This window comes from Delphinapterus leucas, chromosome 15 (assembly GCF_059928025.1).
Source record: "Delphinapterus leucas isolate spDelLeu-1000000601 "Yukka" chromosome 15, BTC_Dleu_Yukka2, whole genome shotgun sequence".
Lineage (NCBI taxonomy): Eukaryota > Metazoa > Chordata > Mammalia > Artiodactyla > Monodontidae > Delphinapterus > Delphinapterus leucas.
The window spans coordinates 4459271-4480509 of NC_143143.1; the positions used below are offsets into that span (position 1 = coordinate 4459271).

The following is a 21239-nucleotide window of genomic DNA, read 5'->3' on the forward strand; positions in this document are numbered from 1 at the left end:
AAGAAGACTGGGAAGCCCATGATCTGATAGAGGGAGCCCAGGAAAATGAAGACAAACATTCAAGGCAAACTGAATTTGTCAACAACAAAACCCTGATTGAAGAGAGAGGTAATGTTTTTGGTAAGACTTTTAATGTGGAAACAAACCCTGTTCCTTCAAGAAAAATATCCTGTAAATGTGACTCATGTGGAAAGAGTTTAAAATCTACTTCAGAATATATTAGTAGTGATGGAAGCTATGCAAGAATGAAGCCAGATGAATGTAGTGCATGTGGGAAAGCACTTCTCCATGTTAAGCTTGAGAAAACTCATCCAGGAGATAAACCTTATGAATTTAATCAAAATAGGGAGGCTTATGCTCTAAATGAAGGAAGTATTTATCAGAACATTCATATTTTAGAGAAACCCTTTGAATATATGGAATATCAGAAAGCCTTTCAAAAGGGTACAGTGTTTGTTAATCATATGGAGGAGAAGCCCTACAAGTGGAACGAATCTGAAATAGCTTTTCTCCAAATGTCAAACCTCAGTGTGCACCAGAGAACTCATATGGAAGTGAAGCCCTATGAATGCAATGCATGTGGGAAATCCTTCTGTAAAAAGTCAAAGTTTATTATACACCAGAGGACTCATACAGGAGAGAAACCTTATGAATGTAACCAATGTGGGAAATCCTTCTGCCAGAAGGGAACCCTCACTGTACATCAGCGAACACACACAGGGGAGAAGCCCTATGAATGTACTGAATGTGGGAAAACTTTCTACCAGAAGTTACACCTCATTCAACATCAGAGAACTCACTCAGGAGAGAAGCCCTATGAATGTAGTTATTGTGGAAAATCATTTTGCCAGAAGACACATCTCACACAACACCAGAGAACACATTCAGGAGAGAGACCCTATGTTTGTCATGACTGTGGAAAAACCTTCTCCCAGAAGTCAGCACTTAATGACCATCAGAAAATTCACACAGGCGTGAAACTCTATAAGTGCAACGAGTGTGGGAAATGTTTCTGCCGCAAGTCTACTCTGACTACACACCAGAGGACACACACAGGAGAGAAACCCTACGAGTGCAATGAATGTGGGAAATTCTTCTCTCGGTTGTCATATCTCACTGTACATTACAGAACTCATTCAGGAGAGAAGCCCTATGAATGTAACGAATGCGGGAAAACCTTCTACCTGAACTCAGCCCTCATGAGACATCAGAGAGTCCACACAGGAGAGAAGCCCTATGAATGTAATGAATGTGGAAAGTTATTCTCCCAGTTGTCATACCTCACTATACATCATAGAACTCACTCAGGAGTGAAACCCTATGAATGTAACGAATGTGGGAAGACCTTCTACCAGAATTCAGCCCTTTGTAGACATCGGAGAATACATAAAGGAGAGAAGCCCTATGAATGTTACATATGTGGGAAGTTCTTCTCTCAGATGTCATACCTCACTATACATCACAGAATTCATTCAGGAGAGAAGCCCTATGAATGTACTGAATGTGGGAAAACCTTCTGCCAGAATTCAGCTCTTAATAGACATCAGAGAACACACACAGGAGAGAAAGCCTATGAGTGTTGTGAATGTGGGAAGTTCTTCTCTCAGATGTCATATCTCACTATACATCATCGAATTCATTCAGGAGAGAAGCCTTTTGAATGTAACGAATGTGGGAAAGCGTTCTCTCGGATGTCATACCTTACAGTACATTATAGAACTCATTCAGGAGAGAAACCCTATGAATGTAACGAATGTGGGAAAAAATTCTACCACAAATCAGCCTTCAATAGCCATCAGAGAATTCATAGGAGAGGGAATATGAACGTACTTGACGTGGGAAGGCTTCTCTGAAGTCACACCTCATTTAATGTCACAGAACCTTCAATATTCCTACCATCCTAAGACAGTTCACAAAGGTGAGTGTGGACAAGCCTTCGAGCATTATAGTCAGACTTGGAATCTGGAAGTTCACAGGATGGAAACCACAACTGTAACTAGGCCCCATGATGGGTTGATAAGAGTAAAAATTTATTGATACTTAAATTGTACATAGTTTCACCATGGATTCAAACTGTTTCACATATCAGGGAATTCAGACCAAGGGAAAATCTCTCAACTTAAGGAATGTGGAGAACATATTCTGTTGGAAATTATGAATACTGAAAGTTATGTTTCTGATAAAATATAAAGCTTTTTGTAAAAAACGAGCCACAGAAGATGGCTGTTGTGAATAAACATGCTCCTTATGTAAATAGAAGCTGTAAAGTTGTCAGGTAGCTAATCAAGACAGCAACATGGCAACATTAAGCTCATATATGAGTGGGTCCTGAGGATGTAGGACTAATGCTTTTGAGGGTGTTTTGGTCTTTTTGCTTTTTAAGATGCTGCATTACAGGAATTGTTCAGTTTGAATCATGTTTGAAAAGGCATCTTATCCTTATTAGAATAATTTCTAAGACATATGGTAAAGACCCATTTTAAGTAGCACCACTATGTTAGTATCTTAATTACTGAACTAATATTTGAAAGATATGAAGTATGCTTCTTTTTGTAATCTTCCCTGGCATTTATAAATGCATTTTATCATTGGTAATGAACTAAGTCTTCCATAAGGGAGCCAGTGTTTTTAATAATGTTTTCAACTGTATCTGAATTAGCAAGAGATAGAAATCTATGCAAAAAATAGAAAATGGCATAGATAATTTACAATTGTTAAAGCCAGAAGTCTGTAGTGAGGAACATAGGACTCATTGCACTCAGTACAGTTTTTTTAGATGAACCTAAAATAGTTTCATTTTAATCTAATTTTTTTCATCTACGGTTTTTTATTTAGATGCCTACCTAAGTGTAAGTGTGCAGAGCACACATGATGTGTAACCTAGGAATTAATTTTGTTTGATACGATGGTATTTTTAAACACTGTGCTTTGCTCCTTCTTGAATGGATTAAGAGTGGGTTCATATGGCTTTGTAGCTGGCATTGTTGGGTGACCACCCTAGTCACTCGCTCCTTATTGTTGGCTGGCCAAGTTTGGGTATCCATTCTTCCTGACAGAACAGAAAAATCCTGATTAGTTTCAGCCAATAATGATAACCCCTTTCTCATGGCCAGCAACTGGTTTAGAGTGGTCCAAGGACCCATTCTAGACAAATAAAGGAAACATCTGACAGGTTATTTCTGGAAAAGTTTTCTTCAAAGCTTCAAGGAATCATGCTGGGTGAAATGGAACCTTGTTGAACTTTTCCTCCTCTGGATGTGATGCCTGGCTCTGTCTTTCAGCAATGAATTATAATATAATTTGTACATGGCAGAGCAGAAAGATTGGAAGAACCTGGGACCTGGGCAATGCTCTTGAGCCACTGAACCAGCTAGCCATGTAGCCATTCCACCTCTGGACTGTTTCTTTTCTGAAAGACTAAATTTATTTTTAAGATGATTGATTTAGGTTGTTTTTAGGGATAACTAAAGATACAGAGTTTGTAGGAGTTACGCGATTGAGAAGTGGACTTTAGGCAAATCATTTATTTTGAGCTGTTGATTTCGAAATTATTTTCTGTAAATTTTGGTGTAAATAGTTTAAGAATTAGAAAACCTGAAACCATTAAATGTGTATGTTTTTCTAAATTGTTATGTTACTAAGAACCTCTGGAACCTGATATGATGTCAGGTATATCTTTCTTTTGGTAATGCATGACATAAATTTTGTTTAGGTTAATTTGTTATTCATGGATCATTGCTACCATGTTGTTGACAATATATGGTGTCAGGTAAGGACCTACTTCTGTTGTCCAGTGATTAGCCTGATAGCCTGTATTATTTGAGTAATTCACCCCTTACCACGGAGATGAAATGCCATGTTTCTCATGTATTTCTGTCACTCATGGCACCTGTTTTTTGTTGCTTATCACTTTTCCACCATATTTGTCTAGATGATCTTGAGTCTGCTACATAACAGGAATTAAAATTCTGGTAGAATGTATAATAGTTTTGTGTAGCAACTATATATAGTATATTTGTTGAAATGATATTTGCAGAGGTTTCCTACACTAGAGGGAAGTAGCTTAAATAAACACTATGCATTTTAAGTAAAATATTTGAAAAGTTTAAATGGTTTACCACATTCTTTTTCTCTTATGGAGTGCCTGACATGAAAGGGTCCTGTACATGTAAGTGGTCGTGGTCCTCAACTGCCTCTTCAGTAATGCAGTCGTGGGATTTCTTTATTGTTTCAGAGATGTCAGTGTTTTCTGAAGTTAGGATCTATAGCATGTTCTGATTCAACTGGCATTGATTTTTTTTCTTCCTTAGAGGTACTTAAAATAATGGGTTGTCTTAGATTTGATGGAATGCAGTATTTGAAAAGTTTTTAACTATTCCTGGCAAGGCCTAAGTTCATGAAAGAAGGCACCACAGGGGATGGTTCTGTTTCCCCACCCAGCAGCAAACACAGTGACCTCATACTGTGGAGTATGAGCAGATTTGGAACTCCCAGGGGGTTTCCAAGGGCTGAGCAGGAGGTCGACCCCTCCTGGCACATAGAGGTGAGATTCCCCCAGGTTTTTTTGTCTGTTTTTTCAGTTATAGTGAAATGGTGGTTCATTTGATGCTTCTGTGGCCTCTCAAACAGGTCAAAATGAAGACCATTCCTAACACCAGGGCCCTCTTCTGAGGCAACAGAGAGTCACCCTCTCTTTATTCCACCTCAGCGTGGCTGGCTGGGCTGTCCACTCTAGCACCCCAAAGAAAGTTGTATGGATAGATACTGGTAAGGATGTATTGGTATGTTTGTATACTGTGGAAGTATAAAATGATACAGGCATCTGGGAAACTAACCTGGAAATACCTTTTAAATTCAATAATATGTGTGCTTTATCATGCAGTAGTACCCCAATCTGTTGATAGATCCCAGAGAAATTCTATACACAGGAGGAATTTCACCACAGCAGGACTTTTGAGATATCCTAGGTGACTGTCATTAGAAGAGGTGAGTAAAATGTGGATCAAGCAGTGGGGTGGTGTCCAGCAGTTAGCAGTGTGTGTGCTCTGTTGTAGCACAGCTGATTAACACTTTTAGATATGAATGAAAGAAAAATGGATGGAATGAGATTTCGTGCAACTAAAAAATGTTTACATCAATTAAGTTACACACACACCCTCTATATGTGCTTAAGGTCATACCTTCATCAGTGTGAGTACCTGTGGGGGAAGGGATGGAATTGGGGTTTGGCATGAAGACACAGTGGGGTCCACACAGAAACCAATGCTGATAAAATAAGCATGTTTTCACTGAGTAGTACAGTTAACACTGTGCCCAGGACTCCTCCAGAAATACGAAGACATGCACACAGGAAAATTAAAGGCTCCTAATTAAAATCCCCAATAATGTTTTATTCTGTTCAGTTTTAGCCAGAATTTTATAGCTTAGGTACCTAAATGGTGCCTTCTGTGCCTTTTCTGGCAACTTCTACCCAAGCCAACTTTCAGGAAAATGGCACAGCTGCTTGTAAACGTTCTTATGATGAAAGAGTTCTACATGTGAGTGTCTGCATCACTTTGTAGAACTCAGTGTAATAAACTGGGCTGCTGACTGTACTACAGTGTTACCCTGCTGTTTATGAAAGAGATTCCCCCTTCAGTTTCAACTGGCACATCACTGGAGATTTGACTTCTCAACTTAACCTTTCAGGTAGGTGTGGCCAGGTGATTATGTTGGAGCCCATTAGGGAAATCTGTGTCATCCTCTGAGTCACATTCTTAAAAGTTGGTTCTTCACTGCCTTTCCTCCTTCCCTTGCTTGGGCTGTGTTTGATAGAACTTATTATTCTAAAACATATAAAAACCATTCTTGGTTTATGCTGTACAAAAAAGAGGCAGTAGGCCAAATTTGGCCTATGATCCATATTTTGCCAATTCCTGCTTAGGGGATGGAAAAGTAATACGTTGAAGGGAAACTTTTCTCTGGATAACACCATGGAACGGGATGGGGAGGGTCCCCTACCTCCCTGGACCCCCTGTTTGGAATTGTACATGAGATTTCAATCTCTTGGTTCAGCCACTTTGCTTGGCAGCCAATCTGACACACAGAATTAGCCAACAAAAAATGAACTGCAGTCATGTCTTCTAAAATGCAACCTATGCCTTCCTCCAAAATGATGAAATACAAGAGTGAGTCTTAGAAAGTAAAAGGCAGCCCACTCAAAATCTTTTCAACAATAATCTTTTCAACAAGATTATTTGTGGAATCAACAGAATCCTAATAAATACTAGCACACTGTAATAGTATTAAATTCCTAATTAAATATGCAGTATTTTAGAAAAATGTGTGCGCCCGCCCCCCCCCAAAGAAAAAGAAAAATGTTCACCCAGATCTTGGTTTGTAATTATTCTCCACTAAATGGAACCAGAGCTCTTAAGAGTAAAAGCTTATTCCAATGCTGATTAGGAAAATTAGGTGTAGAACAGTCATTTGTATGAGCAATCAGGAAGTGCTTGAAAACTGACGGGAAGTGATTTCACCAAAAATGGCAGAGTAGAGAAATCTGTCCCCCTCCCCCAACATGAACAATTAATGAGCTGGCAACGTTGGCAAAACTCTAGAATCTAGTGTGGGACTTAGAACCACCAAGGAAGCTTGATAAGGGCAACACTTTGCAATGAGAAAGCTGCCTACCCACTGTCCCCCACATCTCCGGTCACCAGCCTGACTGATGGCAGCCTGAGTCCCAGGCACAGGTTGCTGGGGGCAGGGCAAGAATGAGACCTTACCCCACAGGGCTGTGCTTGTGGGCCTCACCTGTGGGCTGCTGTCTGTAAGTCAGTAACAGGGCTTCCCTTTGTTGTTTCCTTGACTCAGAGCAGTCTTCCCAGAGGGCTGGTGCCAAAGGCATTTAAAGGCACAAGTCCTGGGGGTGGGGGCAGCAACCTGGGGGGCAGGATGACAGTCAAAGTGAGCAGCAGACATATTGAGAAGCCTGGGAAGGGACAGGTTGGAAAATGGAGTTCTGTGTGGCAATACAAGCTTTTGAAAAGCTTCCTAGTGCACGCTTCCTAGTGCACATCGTGTGTGCCCAGGTGAGACACAGCTCAGAAAAGACCTGAAAAGTCCCTATGCTCTCACCTGGACTGGCCTACAGGCTCCATGTAAGCTGGAAGTGAAGGCTAAGGCAGAGTGGAACCAGCCTGGCTAAGTGCTGAAGGAGTGCCTAACACAGCCAGCCTGCAAAACTGGGGGAATGTCCCCTTTTTTTGGCTCCAGGTGTTTACAGAAGCTGACAAAACACAGCTGACCTCTGGAAGCTAATGGAACAGAATTAAGTGACCACAGAATATACAGATTCAATGCAATCCCTATCAAGTTACCAATGGCATTTTTTACAGAACTAGAACAAAAATTTTTTACGTTTGCACAGAAACACAAAAGACCCCAAATATCCAAAGTAATCCTGAGAAAGAAAAACGGAGCTGGAGGAATCAGGTGCCCTGACAAAGCTACAGTAATCAAAACAGTATGGTACTGAAAAAATATATATATATAGAGCAATAGAACAGGATAGAAAGCCCAGAAATAAACCCACGCACCTATGGTCACCTAATTTACAACAAAGGAGGCAAGAATATACGAGAAGACAGTCTCTTCAATAAGTGGTGCTGGGAAAACTGGACAACTACATGTAAAAGAATGAAATCAGAACATTCTCTAATACCATACACAAAAACTCAAAATGGATTAAAGACCTAAGTGTAAGTAAGGCCGGACACTATAGAACTCTTAGAGGGAAAACATAGGCAGAGAACACTCTTCGACATAAATCGCAGCAGTATCTTTTTGGATCCACCTCCTAGAATAACGAAAATAAAAACAAAAAACCAAATGGGACCTAATTAAACTTAAAAGCTTTTGCACAATAAAGGAAATGATAAACAACAAAAAGTCAACCCACAGATGGGGAAAAAAATATTTGTAAATAAAGCCACTGACAAGGAATTAGTCTCCAAAATATACAAACAGCTCATGCAGCTCAGTATCAAAATAACCCAATCAAAAAATGGGCAGAAAATCTAAATAGACATTGCTCCACAGAAGACATACAGATGGCCAAAAAGCACATTAAAAGATGCTCAGCATCGCTAATTATTAGAAAATGCAAATCAAAACTACAATGAGGTTATCACCTCACAGTAATCGGACTGGCCATCACCAAAAAGTCTATAAACAAATGCTAGAGAGGGTGTGGAGAAAAGAGAACCCTCCTGCACTGTTGGTGGGAATGTAAATTGGTGCAGCCACTATGGAGAACAGTATAGAGGTTCCTTAAGGAACTAAAAATAGAACTACCGTATGATCCAGCAATCTCACTCCTGGGCATATATCCAGACAAAACCATAATTCAAAAAGATAAATGCACCCCAGTGTTCATAGCAGCAGTATTTACAATAGCCAAGGCATGGAAGCAACCTAAATGCCCATCAACAGAGGAATGGATAAAGAAAACGTGGTACATATATACAATGGAATATTACCCAGACACAAAGAATGAAATAACACTATTTGTAGCGACATGGATGGACCTAGAGATTATCATACTAAGTCAGACAAAGACAAATATGATATCACTTATATGTGGAATCTAAAAAAAATGATACAAACGAGCTTATTTACAAAACAAACAGATTCACCGACTTCAAAAACAAACTTATGGTTACCAAAGGGGAAAGGTAGGGGGGAGGGATAAATTAGAAGTTTGGGATTAACATATACACACTACTAAATATAAGATAGATAACCAACAAGGACCTATTGTATAGCACAGGGAAGTATATTCAATAACTTGTAATAAATTACAGTGGAAAAGAATATGAAAAAGAATACATATATTCTTTATGAATCTTTATGAATCACTTTGCTGTACACCAGAAACTAACATGACATTGTAAATCAACTATATACTCCAGTATAAAACAAAAACTAAAAAGAGTTAAGTGGCCACACATGACGAAGGATATAGACTTATAAAAATAGTTTAGAAAAGTCAATAAGGACGCAAACGACAAGAACCCACAACAAAAAATCCCTGGGGCAGGGGGAGAATCTGATTTCCAGAGTTCCCACGTTATCTAAAATGTCTAGTTTTCAGCCAAAAATTACAAAACATGCAAAGAAAGTATGGCCCACTCACAGGAAAAAAACCAACAGAAACTGTCTCTGAGCCCTGCCTCTGGTTGGGGGGAAGTGGTCCAGCCAGTGGGATTAGGAGTGCCACTCAGTAGGCAGCTACTTTAGACTAAATTTAAATTCAATCAGAATCCCAAAAAGCTCTGGAGAGGAGCCTGGTAAATCCGTTCTAAAGGTCGCCTCTAAGAATTAATGTGGGAAAAGCCAAGAAAGTCTTGAAAAATAGAAATGAAGAGGGACTTGGAGAAGTGTTACAAAGCAAGAACAATTAAAATGCCACTTTAGTTAATTAGCACAAGTGTAAAATATGAGCTATATAAATAAAACAAAAATCTGGAAAGAACCAGAGTACTTAACAACCTGTGAGGACAGAGAAGGCAAATAAGACAATGTAACCGAGCTGCCTGCAGCTCCAAGGTCAAAACAGAGCAACCACTGGTCTACAATCATCTGCTGAGCCTGTGCTCTGGAGCCCGTGCGCCACAACTGCTGAGCCCCCGCGCCTAGAGCCCACACTCCGCAACAAGAGAAGCCACCACAATGAGAAGCCCACGCACCTCAACAAAGAGTAGCCCCCGCTCATCGCAACTAGAGAAAGCCCGCGCACAGCAACGAAGACCCAGTGCAGCCAAAAATAAACAAATAAAAACAAATTTATAAAAAAAAACCAAAACAAGGAGTATAGACTGTCATAGCCCCATGTCAATCCATGTACCCTATGAATCAGAATCCACAGGTAAGTGATGTAGCCCTATGTACTTAGGAAATGCTTTCTGAATAAACATATAAGCATTAATAGATGAGCATATCGATTATATACTATACATCAAATTAAGGAAGCGTTAAAAAAAAAAAAGACGCCCCCCAGATGGGGACAAAAGCCTCAGCAATAACCAGATGCTCTCAGGTGTCACAGTATATGATGAGGTCTGAATTCCTTGTGGCTAAGTGAAATGGGAATTCTAAGAGGGGAGAGAGTAAGAAGCACTTCAAAACAGAGGTGAGTACTTGAGCTCAAACATAAACTAAGTGTAAAATACGCACAACAAGCATTAACTACATGCCAGGCACAGTCCTAAGCCCTTTCTTAAGGATCTGGACAGGCAAACCTCAAGAAGAGGTGCAGATGTGAGTAAGATATATGAGCAGTATTTAGAAGGAGGATCATATGGAACTTACCATGAGTTTTTGAGTAACATCAACAAAAAAGGATGAATATGGACTGATATGTTTAAGAAAAGGTATCTTAAGTAATAGAGGACAACCCTAGGATTATATAAGGCCAGCAACAAGCTGAAACAGATGCTTTAGATTTAAAAGTATATACTTACAATTAGGAATGAAATAAGGCATCAGAGAATAAGGTTCTGGTTTTAAGTAAGGTGACTGGAAGATAAGAATAAAAGCTATAGAAGACAGTTTTCAAAAGAAAATTAAAAATAAGAGGAACCATGGACAGATCAGTATTACAGGTACTTTTCATGGTTGTCAGGTACGGAAGAAGAAAAGGATTAGAACCCAAGTAAGTGGAAATAAGGAACGTGAGAAGATTTACAATTTGGAAGAAATGATTTTAGGGTTAGTTTCTGCCACACTGACAATGAAAAGACTAGAACATCTCAGGTAAAACAGAGAGTAGAGGGCAGACGAGGTGGAGATAGAGAACGTGGGAATGGGTAAAGTGAAAACCTTAACTCTTAGGAACAGATGAGGTACAGGGAAGGGACATTGTAAGACCTAGTTCTTGACAAACTCTTCCCAGCAGAGTGATCATGTGATCAAAACTGCTTGCTATTGAAAGACGTCTTAATTTTTGCCAAATTTGAGCACAGAAGATGCTATTTCACTGTCATACTTTTTACTTCTCTTATTACGAATGAAGTTGTAGATATTCTCATTTATCATTTGTATTTTTGTTTCCCACTTGTGTCTCCTTTTCATGTATGTCTTTTGTCCACTTCTCTGTTGGGTTGTTTGACTTTTTCTTATGAATTGTAGGAGTTCATTATTCAACAAACTTTTATTGAATGCTAAACTGTGGCTGGCACTATCCTAGACAGTGGAAACACAGACATGAAAGAAAACAAACCCTGTTCTCATGAAGTTACATGCCAGTGGGAGGAAGCAGAAATTAAGTAAAATGAATAATGTATAATGTCTTATTTAAATTTCTGTTTGAGAAAAGCCATGAATGTATTTTGGATATTAAGCCTTTGCTGGTTGTATATGTGAAAAATAACTTCTCTCACTCTATGCCATGAATTTTGAATTTTTATGGTGTTTTGTAATGAGTGAATGTTCTTAATATCATCTATTTTTTTCTTCTAAAACCGTGTTTTTGTGCTGTTTGAGAACCCTTTCATAAGGATTGTACATAGATGATGATACATATATATCAAGAGTGTACATATATTCCCCTTTTATATAGTTATAAACATATTCCACTATACTTTCTTCCAGAAGTCTTATATATTTTACTTTTAAATTGATTTCTGTATAATGGTAAAAGACAAATGTTTTCTCCATATGAATAATTTTCTCAACAGCACTCATTGAATTACCTACCCTTTGTCTGTTTCTCACATATCTGATTTCCATATGCATGGAGCTAGTTCTGGAATCTTCTGATCCGTTTATTTTATTTTATTTTTTAAGCCCTGCCTTCCCTGGCTCTTAGCCTCATTCTCCCATCTTCAAAGGCACCAATGTTGCATCTCTCTGTGCCTTTATTCAGTAGTCAGGACTTCCTCTGACCACAGCTGGGAAATGTTCTGATTTTTTTTTTTTAATTTATTTATTTTTGGCTGTGCTGGGTCTTTGTTTCTGTGCAAGGGCTTTCTCTAGTTGTGGCAAGTGGGGGACACTCTTCATCGCAGTGCGCGGACCTCTCACTATCACAGCCTCTCTTGTTGTGGAGCACAGGCTCCAGACGCACAGGCTCAGTAGTTGTGGCTTACGGGCTTAGTTGCTCCACGGCATGTGGGATCCTCCCAGACCAGGGCTCGGGATCCTCCCAGACCAGGGCTCGAACCTGTGTCCCCTGCATTAGCAGGCAGATTCTCAACCACTGCGCCACCAGGGAAGCCCCCTGATCCGTTTATTCTTACATTAATATCACACTACAGCCAATAGCTAGCACTGAATTTGAAAGGGCAAGCTCCCCCTAGTTTTTAGCCTTCTAAACTGCTTTGTTTATTTTGGGATGTGGCTATTCCACACAAATTTTAAAATTTTATATCTAATAATCCTAAAATCTTAAGTCCTTTATGTTTTAATTCTATCCTGATAATCAATCCCCACTTCAGTTTTAGACTTAGTTCTCACTTAAATAGCACTCAAAAACAATCTTCTGCTATTTTATACTTTACCATTTCTTGATTAAAGTTCATGTTCTAGAAAATTCTTTACAAAGAATTCACGAAAACAATATTTCCCTGCATTCTTGCATGTTCAAACTTACTGTTGTTACTTTAGCTGAATAACATTTTGTCTACATATAAAATTATTGGGATTTACTTTTAGTTCTTAAGGATTTTGTAATTCTTTCTCCAGTGCTTTTAAAAGCACTGGATGTTATTATGGACGTCTGAGATCAACTTGATTTTTTTTCTCCTCCTTAAAAATGATTGGGGAGTTCCCTGGTGGCCTAGTGGTTAGGATTCAGTGCTTTTGCTCTTGTGGCCCAGGTTCAAACCCTGGTCAGGGAACAGATCCTGTAAACCGAGCAGCACAGCCAGAATTTAAAAGAAAAAAGACTTAATTCAAGTGCTGGGGATCTAATGTAGAGCATGGTGACTATAGTTAATAATATGGTATTGTACCCTTGAATGCTGTTGCAAACATATCTGAATCATTCTCACCACCACCCCAAAAAAAACACACATACAAATTACCTGTTAACTACGTAAGGTGATGGATGTGTTAATTATCTTAATCTTGGTAACCATTCTACAATATATGTACATCAAATCGTCACACTGTACGTTTTAAATATATACAATTATATTTGTCAATATTCCTCAACAAAGTTTTAAATGACTTAATTCTTTGGTTTTGCAGACCAAAAAGAACCTTTCTTTCTTTAAAAATCTAGTAACTTCCCTAGGATACACCATGGTGGCGACAGTTCTGAGTTAGTTTCCCGTAAGTTAGTCCTTTTCATGTAGACTCCAGTCTTCTTTCATACCAGGAAGCTTCTTTGAAATGTATCTCTAAGTATTTGTTCTATTCAATTATCTCTGGCTTTCCACATGGGGGACTGGATGGTGTGCATGCTGAACCTCCTTTTCCAGTCTTCCACATGTGACCCCTTTAACTGTGCCCCAATTCCCATTTCATCTGCTCACTTCCTGTGCTCCTCTCTTCCAGGCCCCTCACTATGTTTTCAGATCCTTGTGCTCCTTCCAATTCTACACATTTTACTGTCAGGATGTTTCTTCTTCCAGTTCATTCCTGAGCACTGGAACCTTTCAGACAATCTCCTGTGTCTCTTCATCTCTCCCCTCAGTGCTTATATATGGTTCCTTGTGCTTTTGAATCATAAAAGCAATTACTTCATTAAGCTGTGAAACATTCATAGTGAGATACTTGGTCACAATATTTCTCTCTTTTATGACAATATTTTTCAGGTGCGTGTCCTTCACTTACTTTTTTTTTTTTTTTCTTTTGCCTTTTCTTTTTTTCTCTTTCTTCCCTTTTTTTTTTTTCTTACGAAAACATCCATGCATCCTGCACTGGCTGCTTAGGACCAAGGACTTAACATTATATTTGATTATTTTTTATTTCTCTCTGAAAACCTATGGGCATTTTCACGTGCAAAGTCTCGTTTATCCCCCAAATGCTACAAAGACCAATACTTTACACAGTTAAGGGTTATGTGTGTGATTCCACCCTGAATCCCACTTCTCTGCTTCTCAGAACCAAAGCAGGTAACAAGGAAGTTCCTGCCACAATCTTGTTCAATCCCTTCCTGATGTTTTACCAAGGGTTAGTCACCTTGCATTTCTTTCTGAGGTCAGCAGCCCTGGAGGTCTCTCTCTGGTTCCAATTCCAGGTGCCTGTACCCAGCTTGATTTTTTATTGCTTTCAACAGTTCTTCCCCTTATGTCATGGTTTCAAGTTTAGCTATTTCTCAGATTTATACAAAATACCAGTCTGCAACTCATTTCTCAATCTCCTAGTTGGTTTTAGATGGTTTACAGGAACAAAGGGGGAAAACGCTGACTTCATATTTCCTATTTCAAACTAGAAATTCATTGTATCCTTCTTGACAAGCACCTTTCTTGCCCTCCAGACATCTCTCTGGGTTTTCTTCTCTGTTACGCTTGTGACTCCTACGTGTTGTAAGGCTGTGGGTTGCAGCCTCTTTTCCTGTCTATCCACATCCACTGCCCGAGGCCCAGTTATGTCTGCATACCACCTTTCAACTCATGACTTTCAAATTTAATCTGCACTCCTGTCTGTTCTCCAACTCCAGATCTGTATGTCCAAGGGCCTTATCAACATCTAAATTTGAATAATCATCTCAAGTCACTGACGCTTCTCAAAGTCACTTCTTAAAAAATTTGCCCCGAACTGCTCCTCCCCACTTTTCCCATCTCAGTGAATGCTTCCCACCCCAGCAGGTTGCTCAGACTAAATACTGAGGTCATCCTCGGCTCCCCACCCCATTCTCTCACTCCACATCCTACCCAACAGCAAATCCTACTCTCCCAACGTGGAGCCACATTTCATCACGTCTACCCCCTCCCTCACTTCACATCTGAGCCACTGCAAACACCTCTTTGCTGTCGAGAGCTGAAACCGTCAACATCCACACAGCTTACTCTCTGCATTACCATGACTACTGTTCGACTGTGTTACCGGCAGACTTTCCTGCCCCATGAAACTCATGCCCAGGAAAATAGAAGTTGCAAATGATCTTACTGTTCATTTCAGAAGCTGCCTCAAAACCCTTTTAAACAAACTTCTCACCTTTCCCATAGATACTATACTACTTATTCTCCAAGACCTGTCCACAAATCCTAAACTGTTAAATCATAATTCTTACCCAAAGGTTATTAAGCCCCTGAATTAAAAAAATATACTTTAAACTATACCCTCAAATCTCATAAATAACCTGACTTTGTTCACTCTTTTCCAAGATGCTACGAAGACTGTCAGGGTGAGCAATAAATGATTCGCCTTAACAATGGTGGTGGTCAGTATTTCAGGAGCCAGCATTTCACACTGTTTTTATGCTTTTACTTTGTCCACCACCCTTGTCCCTGTCCCCAATTCCTCTGCATAGTAGCAAAGAAATTCTTTTAAAACATACTCTTTTGTAGAAATCCAGTAATAGCTACACAACCCGCCCCAAATGAAGTCAAAGCCCTCGCCGTGTCCTGTAAGACATCATTTGGCCCCTGGCTACCTGTCTGATGTCACCTCCCACCAGCATCCCTCTCAGGTGCTCCCCTGCCACCACTCTGGCCTCCCTGTTTTCCTCAGAGCACTTCCAACAAACTGCTGCCGCAGGAACTTGGCCCTGTGGCTGTTCCTTCGCCTGGAACCCCCAGGATCCACATGACTCACCTCCTTACTTCTTTATCTGCTCTAATGCTGACATCATCAGAAAGGCATTCTCCAACCACCTTTTACAAGAGCACACCCCGCTCTCTATCTCCTGTTTTAGTTCTTTTCACCATTCTCGTCACCACTGGATGTGTAAACTTATTTATTCACGTCTCCTCCTCCTGCTAGCTTGTAAGCTATAGGAGCTCAGGAACAGTGTTTGTTCATTGGTGTATCCCCGACACCAGGAGCGTGGATGGCACAGAGTAAGAATATCTGCAGAATGAATTAATAAATGCCTGCGGGGAAAACTGAAAAGAAAATAGTCCATGAAAATGGAGAGAAGATGAATACTAGAAAGGAGAAACCAAGAACAAAGGTCAGGAGGCAGGCAGGGGGTCAACACTGGGCACAGAATGGTCACCTTCCCTAAAAGTCAGGCCAGAGAGGAAAGCACTGGTACTTAAGAGTGGTGGACGGAAATGTGGTTCAGGTTATCTGAGGCAGGCTGGCTCGCCGTTCAGTTACTTCCCAAGGTCTGAAGCCCCTACATAGAAGTACTGAGACAGACCCCAAAGGTCTCAACTTCTGGACCAATCCATCTGGGTCTGCTTTTCCAGTGGCTTCTTTTTTTTCACCTGATAATGACTAACTCACCTGGATCACTCCGGCATGGAAATGCTCTCTCTAATGGCCACGGCTCTTCTCCTTGCTCTAGCTTGAAGATCACCTCTGGTTTGCTGACGCAGTACCCTGTGAGTGAGATACAGGGTTAAGACTTCAGACAAGTTGCTTGGACATCGGGGGCCCTGAAGGACAATGAAGGTGCCGGCTCAGGAGTCACATGATAATGGTGCCCATCTGAACCTTTCTTTAGGGAAGTGAGAACAGAGACATTCTTTCTGTGCTCAACAGCAGCAATCATTTCTGACCCATGAGGTGCACAGATACCATAAAGCTCCACCAAGGGCTCATAAGTTTTGGCAGCTAAGAAAAAAAATGCACACTGTGAGGCATTACACAGGGAAGACTCCTCACCCACGGAGACCAGGTGGCTGTAGTTTTCCAGCATCACATCCTGGTACAGGGTCCTCTGCATACAGGTCAGCTGTAGCCACTCATCCCAGGTGAAGTCCACAGTCACGTCCTTGAATGACACGGATCCCTGGCCGGCACACTTCTGTTCAAGCCAAAGAGATCAGTATTGGGTGATGTGAGAGAGATGGGAAATAATTCTTAACATGTTGATTTTAGAGTTTACCATAAATATTATATAGGCTGCCTATTCTATACCTTGTTTTGTGGTTCACTTTGTGGGATAAAGTGATATCATAATAGGAAAATCCAGATTGTAGATTAACTTATTAATTCAAACAAAAAAAACTGAAGTTTCTACCATGTGTTTGAAACTATCCTAGCTTGCCAAGAATATTGACCTAAATCAATCTTTTTTGTTTTTCTTTGTTTGCGGTACGCGGACCTCTCATTGTTGTGGCCTCTCCCATTGCGGAGCTCCGGGAGAGGAGCTCCAGACGCACAGGCTCAGCGGCCATGGCTCACAGGCCCAGCCGCTCCACGGCATGTGGGATCTTCCCGGACCGGGGCACGAACCTGTGTCCCCTGCATCGGCAGGCAGACTCTCAACCACTGTGCCACCAGGGAAGCCCCTAAATCAATCATTTTTATTTGGCCTTTAAGAAGCTTAAATCTTGGTAAGGAGACAAATCATACCTATGAATACTTATTGTGTAATAAGGTATTATTAGAGCTATGCTAGAATCAGTGTTATATAATGTAGGAGATATGACTATTTTGGTTTGTCAGGTCGGGATTCACAATAGCAGATCTTCATTAATGTGGTGCAAGCACATACACAAAGTCAAAGAGGTATGAAAAACACACAGCAGTATGACAGGAACAGGGGAACAGGGCAGGGCCACGAGAAGAGGAAGAACTGCAAAGGTGTTCAGCACATGGTGCAGTAATTCTGGACTCATCCGTGTAGTTGAGTGGTCTCCAAAATACTTCATCACCATCCTGGCAGTAAAGTTTTGAGCACCCCCAATTTATTTATCTTTAATAAGTACTATATACATTCTGCTAATCCACATGATAATAAGCTTAATTTATCTTTTTCTTCCTCATTAAAAGTTTAAATTGTAATCAACCTGTTTTCCTCCCAATGGAGAAGAAAGCACTGGGATATCTTGTGCCTCCACAGGTGGGAGGTGTGACCACTGAAGAAATGAGGAGCTGGTGAAGACACACATGCAATCACCACGGTAGCTGTAACGTTTACATTAAACAGCAGCAAGGAAGATCTCAAATCAACAACCAAACATTACAATTTAAGGAACTAGAAAAAGAACAAATTAAACCCAAAGCTAGCAGAAAGAAGAAAATAATAAAGATTAGAGCAGATGTAAACAAAATAGAAAACAGAAAAACAGAGAAAATGAAACCAAAAATTGTTTTTTAAAAAAGATGAACAAATTTGACAAACTTTTACCTAGATGGAATAAGAAAAAAAAGGAAAGACTCAAATTACTAAAATCACAAATGAAGATATGAACGTTACTACCGATTCTGCTGAAGTAAAAAGGATTATGGGAGAGTACTATGAACAATGGTACAATAAATTGGATTACCAAGACGAAATAGAAAAATTTTTAGAAACATAAAATCTACCAAGACTAAATCATGAAGAAAATAGGCACGCTGAATACACCTATAACTAGTATGGAAATTGGGTCAGTAACCAAAAATATCCCGACAAATAAAAGTCCTGGACCATGGCTTCACTGGTTCATTTTACCAAACATTTAAAGAAAAGCTGGGCTTCCCTGGTGGCGCAGTGGTTGAGAGTCTGCCTGCCGATGCAGGGGACATGGGTTCGTGCCCCGGTCCGGGAAGATCCCACATGCTGCGGAGCAGCTAGGCCCATGAGCCATGGTCACTAGGCCTGCATGCCCGGAGCCTCTGTTCCGCAACGGGAGAGGTCACAACAGTGAGAGGCCCGCGTACCGCAGAAAAAGAAAGAAAGAAAGAAAGAAAAACTAAACTGGGACTTCCCTGGCAGTCCAGTGGTTAAGACTCCACGCTTCCACTGCAGGGGGCATGGGTTTGATCCCTGGTCGGGGAACAAAGATTCCACATGCTGTGCAGCACAGCCAAAGAAAGAAAGTAGAGCTAATACAAATCCTTCTCAAACTTTTCCAAAAAACTGAAGAAGAGCGAATGCTTCCTAACTCATTCTATGAGGCCAGCATCACCCTTTTAACAAAGTCAGACATAGATGTTGCAAGAAAACTACAGACCAATATCCCTTATGATACTACAAAGCTACAGTACTAAAAATGGTGTGGTACTGGCATAAAAACAAACAGACCAAAGGAATAAAATAGAGAGCCCAGAAATAAACCCTCAAATTTATGCTCAAATGCTTTTTGACAAGGTTGTCAAGACCACCCAATGGGGAAAAGATAGTCATTTCAGCAAATGGTACTGGGAATACTGAATATCCACATGCAGAAGAATAAAGTTGGATCTTTACTTAACCTCAAATAAAAAAATTAACTCAAAATGGATCAAAGACCTAAATGTAAGACTTAAAACTATAAAACTTTTAGAAGAAAACAGGGCAAACGCTTCATGACTCAGTATCTGGCTATGATTTGTTGGATATGACACCAAAGGCACAGGGAACAAAAGAAAAAACAGACAAACTGGACTCCCTGAAAACTAAAAATGTTCTGCATCAAAAGACACTATCAGGGCTTCCCTGGTGGCGCAGTGGTTGAGAGTCCGCCTGCCGATGCAGGGGACACAGGTTCGTGCCCGGGTCTGGGAAGATCCCACATGCCGCGGAGCGGCTGGGCCCGTGAGCCATGGCCGCTGAGCCTGTGCGTCTGGAGCCTGTGCTCCACAATGGGAAAGGCCACAGCAGTGAGAGGCCCGCGTACCGCAAAAAAAAAAAAAAAAGACGACACTATCAACAGAGTAAACTGCAACCCACAGAATGGGAGCAAACATCTGCACATCATTATGTCTGTCGGGGGTTAATATCCGGAATACATACAGAACCCCTGCAGCTAAACACCAGAAACTCCCCGAACATCCAACTCACAATGGACAAAGGACCTGGACATTGCTCCAAAGAGAATACACAGATAGCCAATAAGCACATGAAAAGATGCTCAATGTCACTGATCATTAGTGGAATATGAATTAAAACTACAATGAAATACCACCTCACACCCATTAGGACGGCTACTATGAAAACAAAAAACACAACAAAACACAACCACCACTACAAAATAACAAGTGCTGGAGAGGATGTGTAGCCATGGGAACTCTTGTGCACTGTTGGTGGGGATGTGAAACAGTACAGCTGTTACAGAAAAGGGTGTGGCAGTTCCTTAAAAAATTAAAAACGGAATTACCATATGACCAAGCAATTCCACTTCTGGGTATATACCCAAAAGAACAGAAAGCAGGATCTTAAAGAAATATCTGGGGCTTCCCTGGTGGCGCAGTAGTTGAGAATCTGCCTGCCAGTGCAGGGGACATGGGTTCGAGCCCCGGTCTGGGAAGATCCCATGTGCCACAGAGCAACTAGGCCTGTGGGCCACAACTACTGAGCCTGCGCGTCTGGAGCTTGTGCTCCACAACAATAGAAGCTGCGACAGTGACAAGCCCACGCACCGCGATGAAGAGTGGCCCCCGCTCGCCACAACTAGAGAAAGCCCACACACAGAAACGAAGACCCAACACAGCCAAAAATTAATAAATAAATAAATTTTTTTAAAAAAAGAAATATCTGTACACCCATATTACTCACATTAACTAAAATGTGAAAGCAACCCAAGTGTTCACTGACGAATAAATAAGCAAATGTGATATGTATATACAATAGAAAGGAAGGAAATTTTCACATATGCTACAACATGGATGAACCTTGAGAACATTATGCTAAGTGAAATAAGACAAGCACAAAAAGACATATACTACATAAAACCATTTATATGAGGTACTTAGAATAGTCAAAATCACAGAGAGAGAGAATATAATGATGGTTGCCAGGGGCTAGGAGGAGGAAGGAATGTGAAGTTATCATTTAATGGGTACAGAGTTTTAACTTTGTAAGATAAGGAGTCATGTGGATGGGTGGTAGTGACGGTTGCACAACATTATAAATGTACTTATTTAACACTACTGAATACTTAAAATGGTTAAAGTGATTTTTTTTTTTTTTGGAGTATAGTTGATTTACAATGTTGTGTTAGTTTCAGGTGTACAGCAAAGTGAATCAATTATACATATACATGTATCCACTCTTTTAGATTCTTTTCCTACGTAGACCATTACAAAGTATTGAGTAGAGTTCCCTGTGCTATACAGTAGGTCCTTATTAGTTATCTAAAAGTGATAAATTTTATATGTGTATTTTACCACAACAAAAAAACTGGGGGGGGGGTGGGGGGAACTCCATTAAAGATAAGAGTTTGAACACC

General features: G+C 40.4%; 1 protein-coding gene and 1 long non-coding RNA gene across 41 annotated transcripts in view; one reads left to right on the forward strand and one right to left on the reverse strand.

Annotated features, from left to right (window-relative positions):
* The window catches only part of ZNF12 (zinc finger protein 12), a 208181-nt gene that overhangs the window by 168498 nt on the left and 18444 nt on the right, over positions 1 to 21239 (forward strand). For 31 of the 40 annotated variants that reach the window (XM_089895557.1, XM_089895558.1, XM_089895562.1 and 28 more), the window contains one exon: positions 1 to 13890. In XM_089895557.1, the coding sequence (XP_089751683.1) occupies positions 1 to 1853 (1853 nt within the window). In that variant the 3' untranslated portion in view covers positions 1854 to 13890. Of the gene's footprint in view, positions 13891 to 16444; positions 21061 to 21239 lie in introns of those variants that run through there. The other 9 variants (XR_016387728.1, XM_089895591.1, XR_016387725.1 and 6 more) reach the window with 8 other exon arrangements.
* Positions 13867 to 21239, reverse strand: part of LOC111181885 (uncharacterized) — a 15885-nt gene continuing 8512 nt past the window's right edge. Inside the window, exon 2 of the long non-coding RNA XR_016387733.1 lies at positions 13867 to 16906. This is a non-coding gene — a long non-coding RNA (uncharacterized LOC111181885). The remainder of the gene's footprint in view (positions 16907 to 21239) is intronic.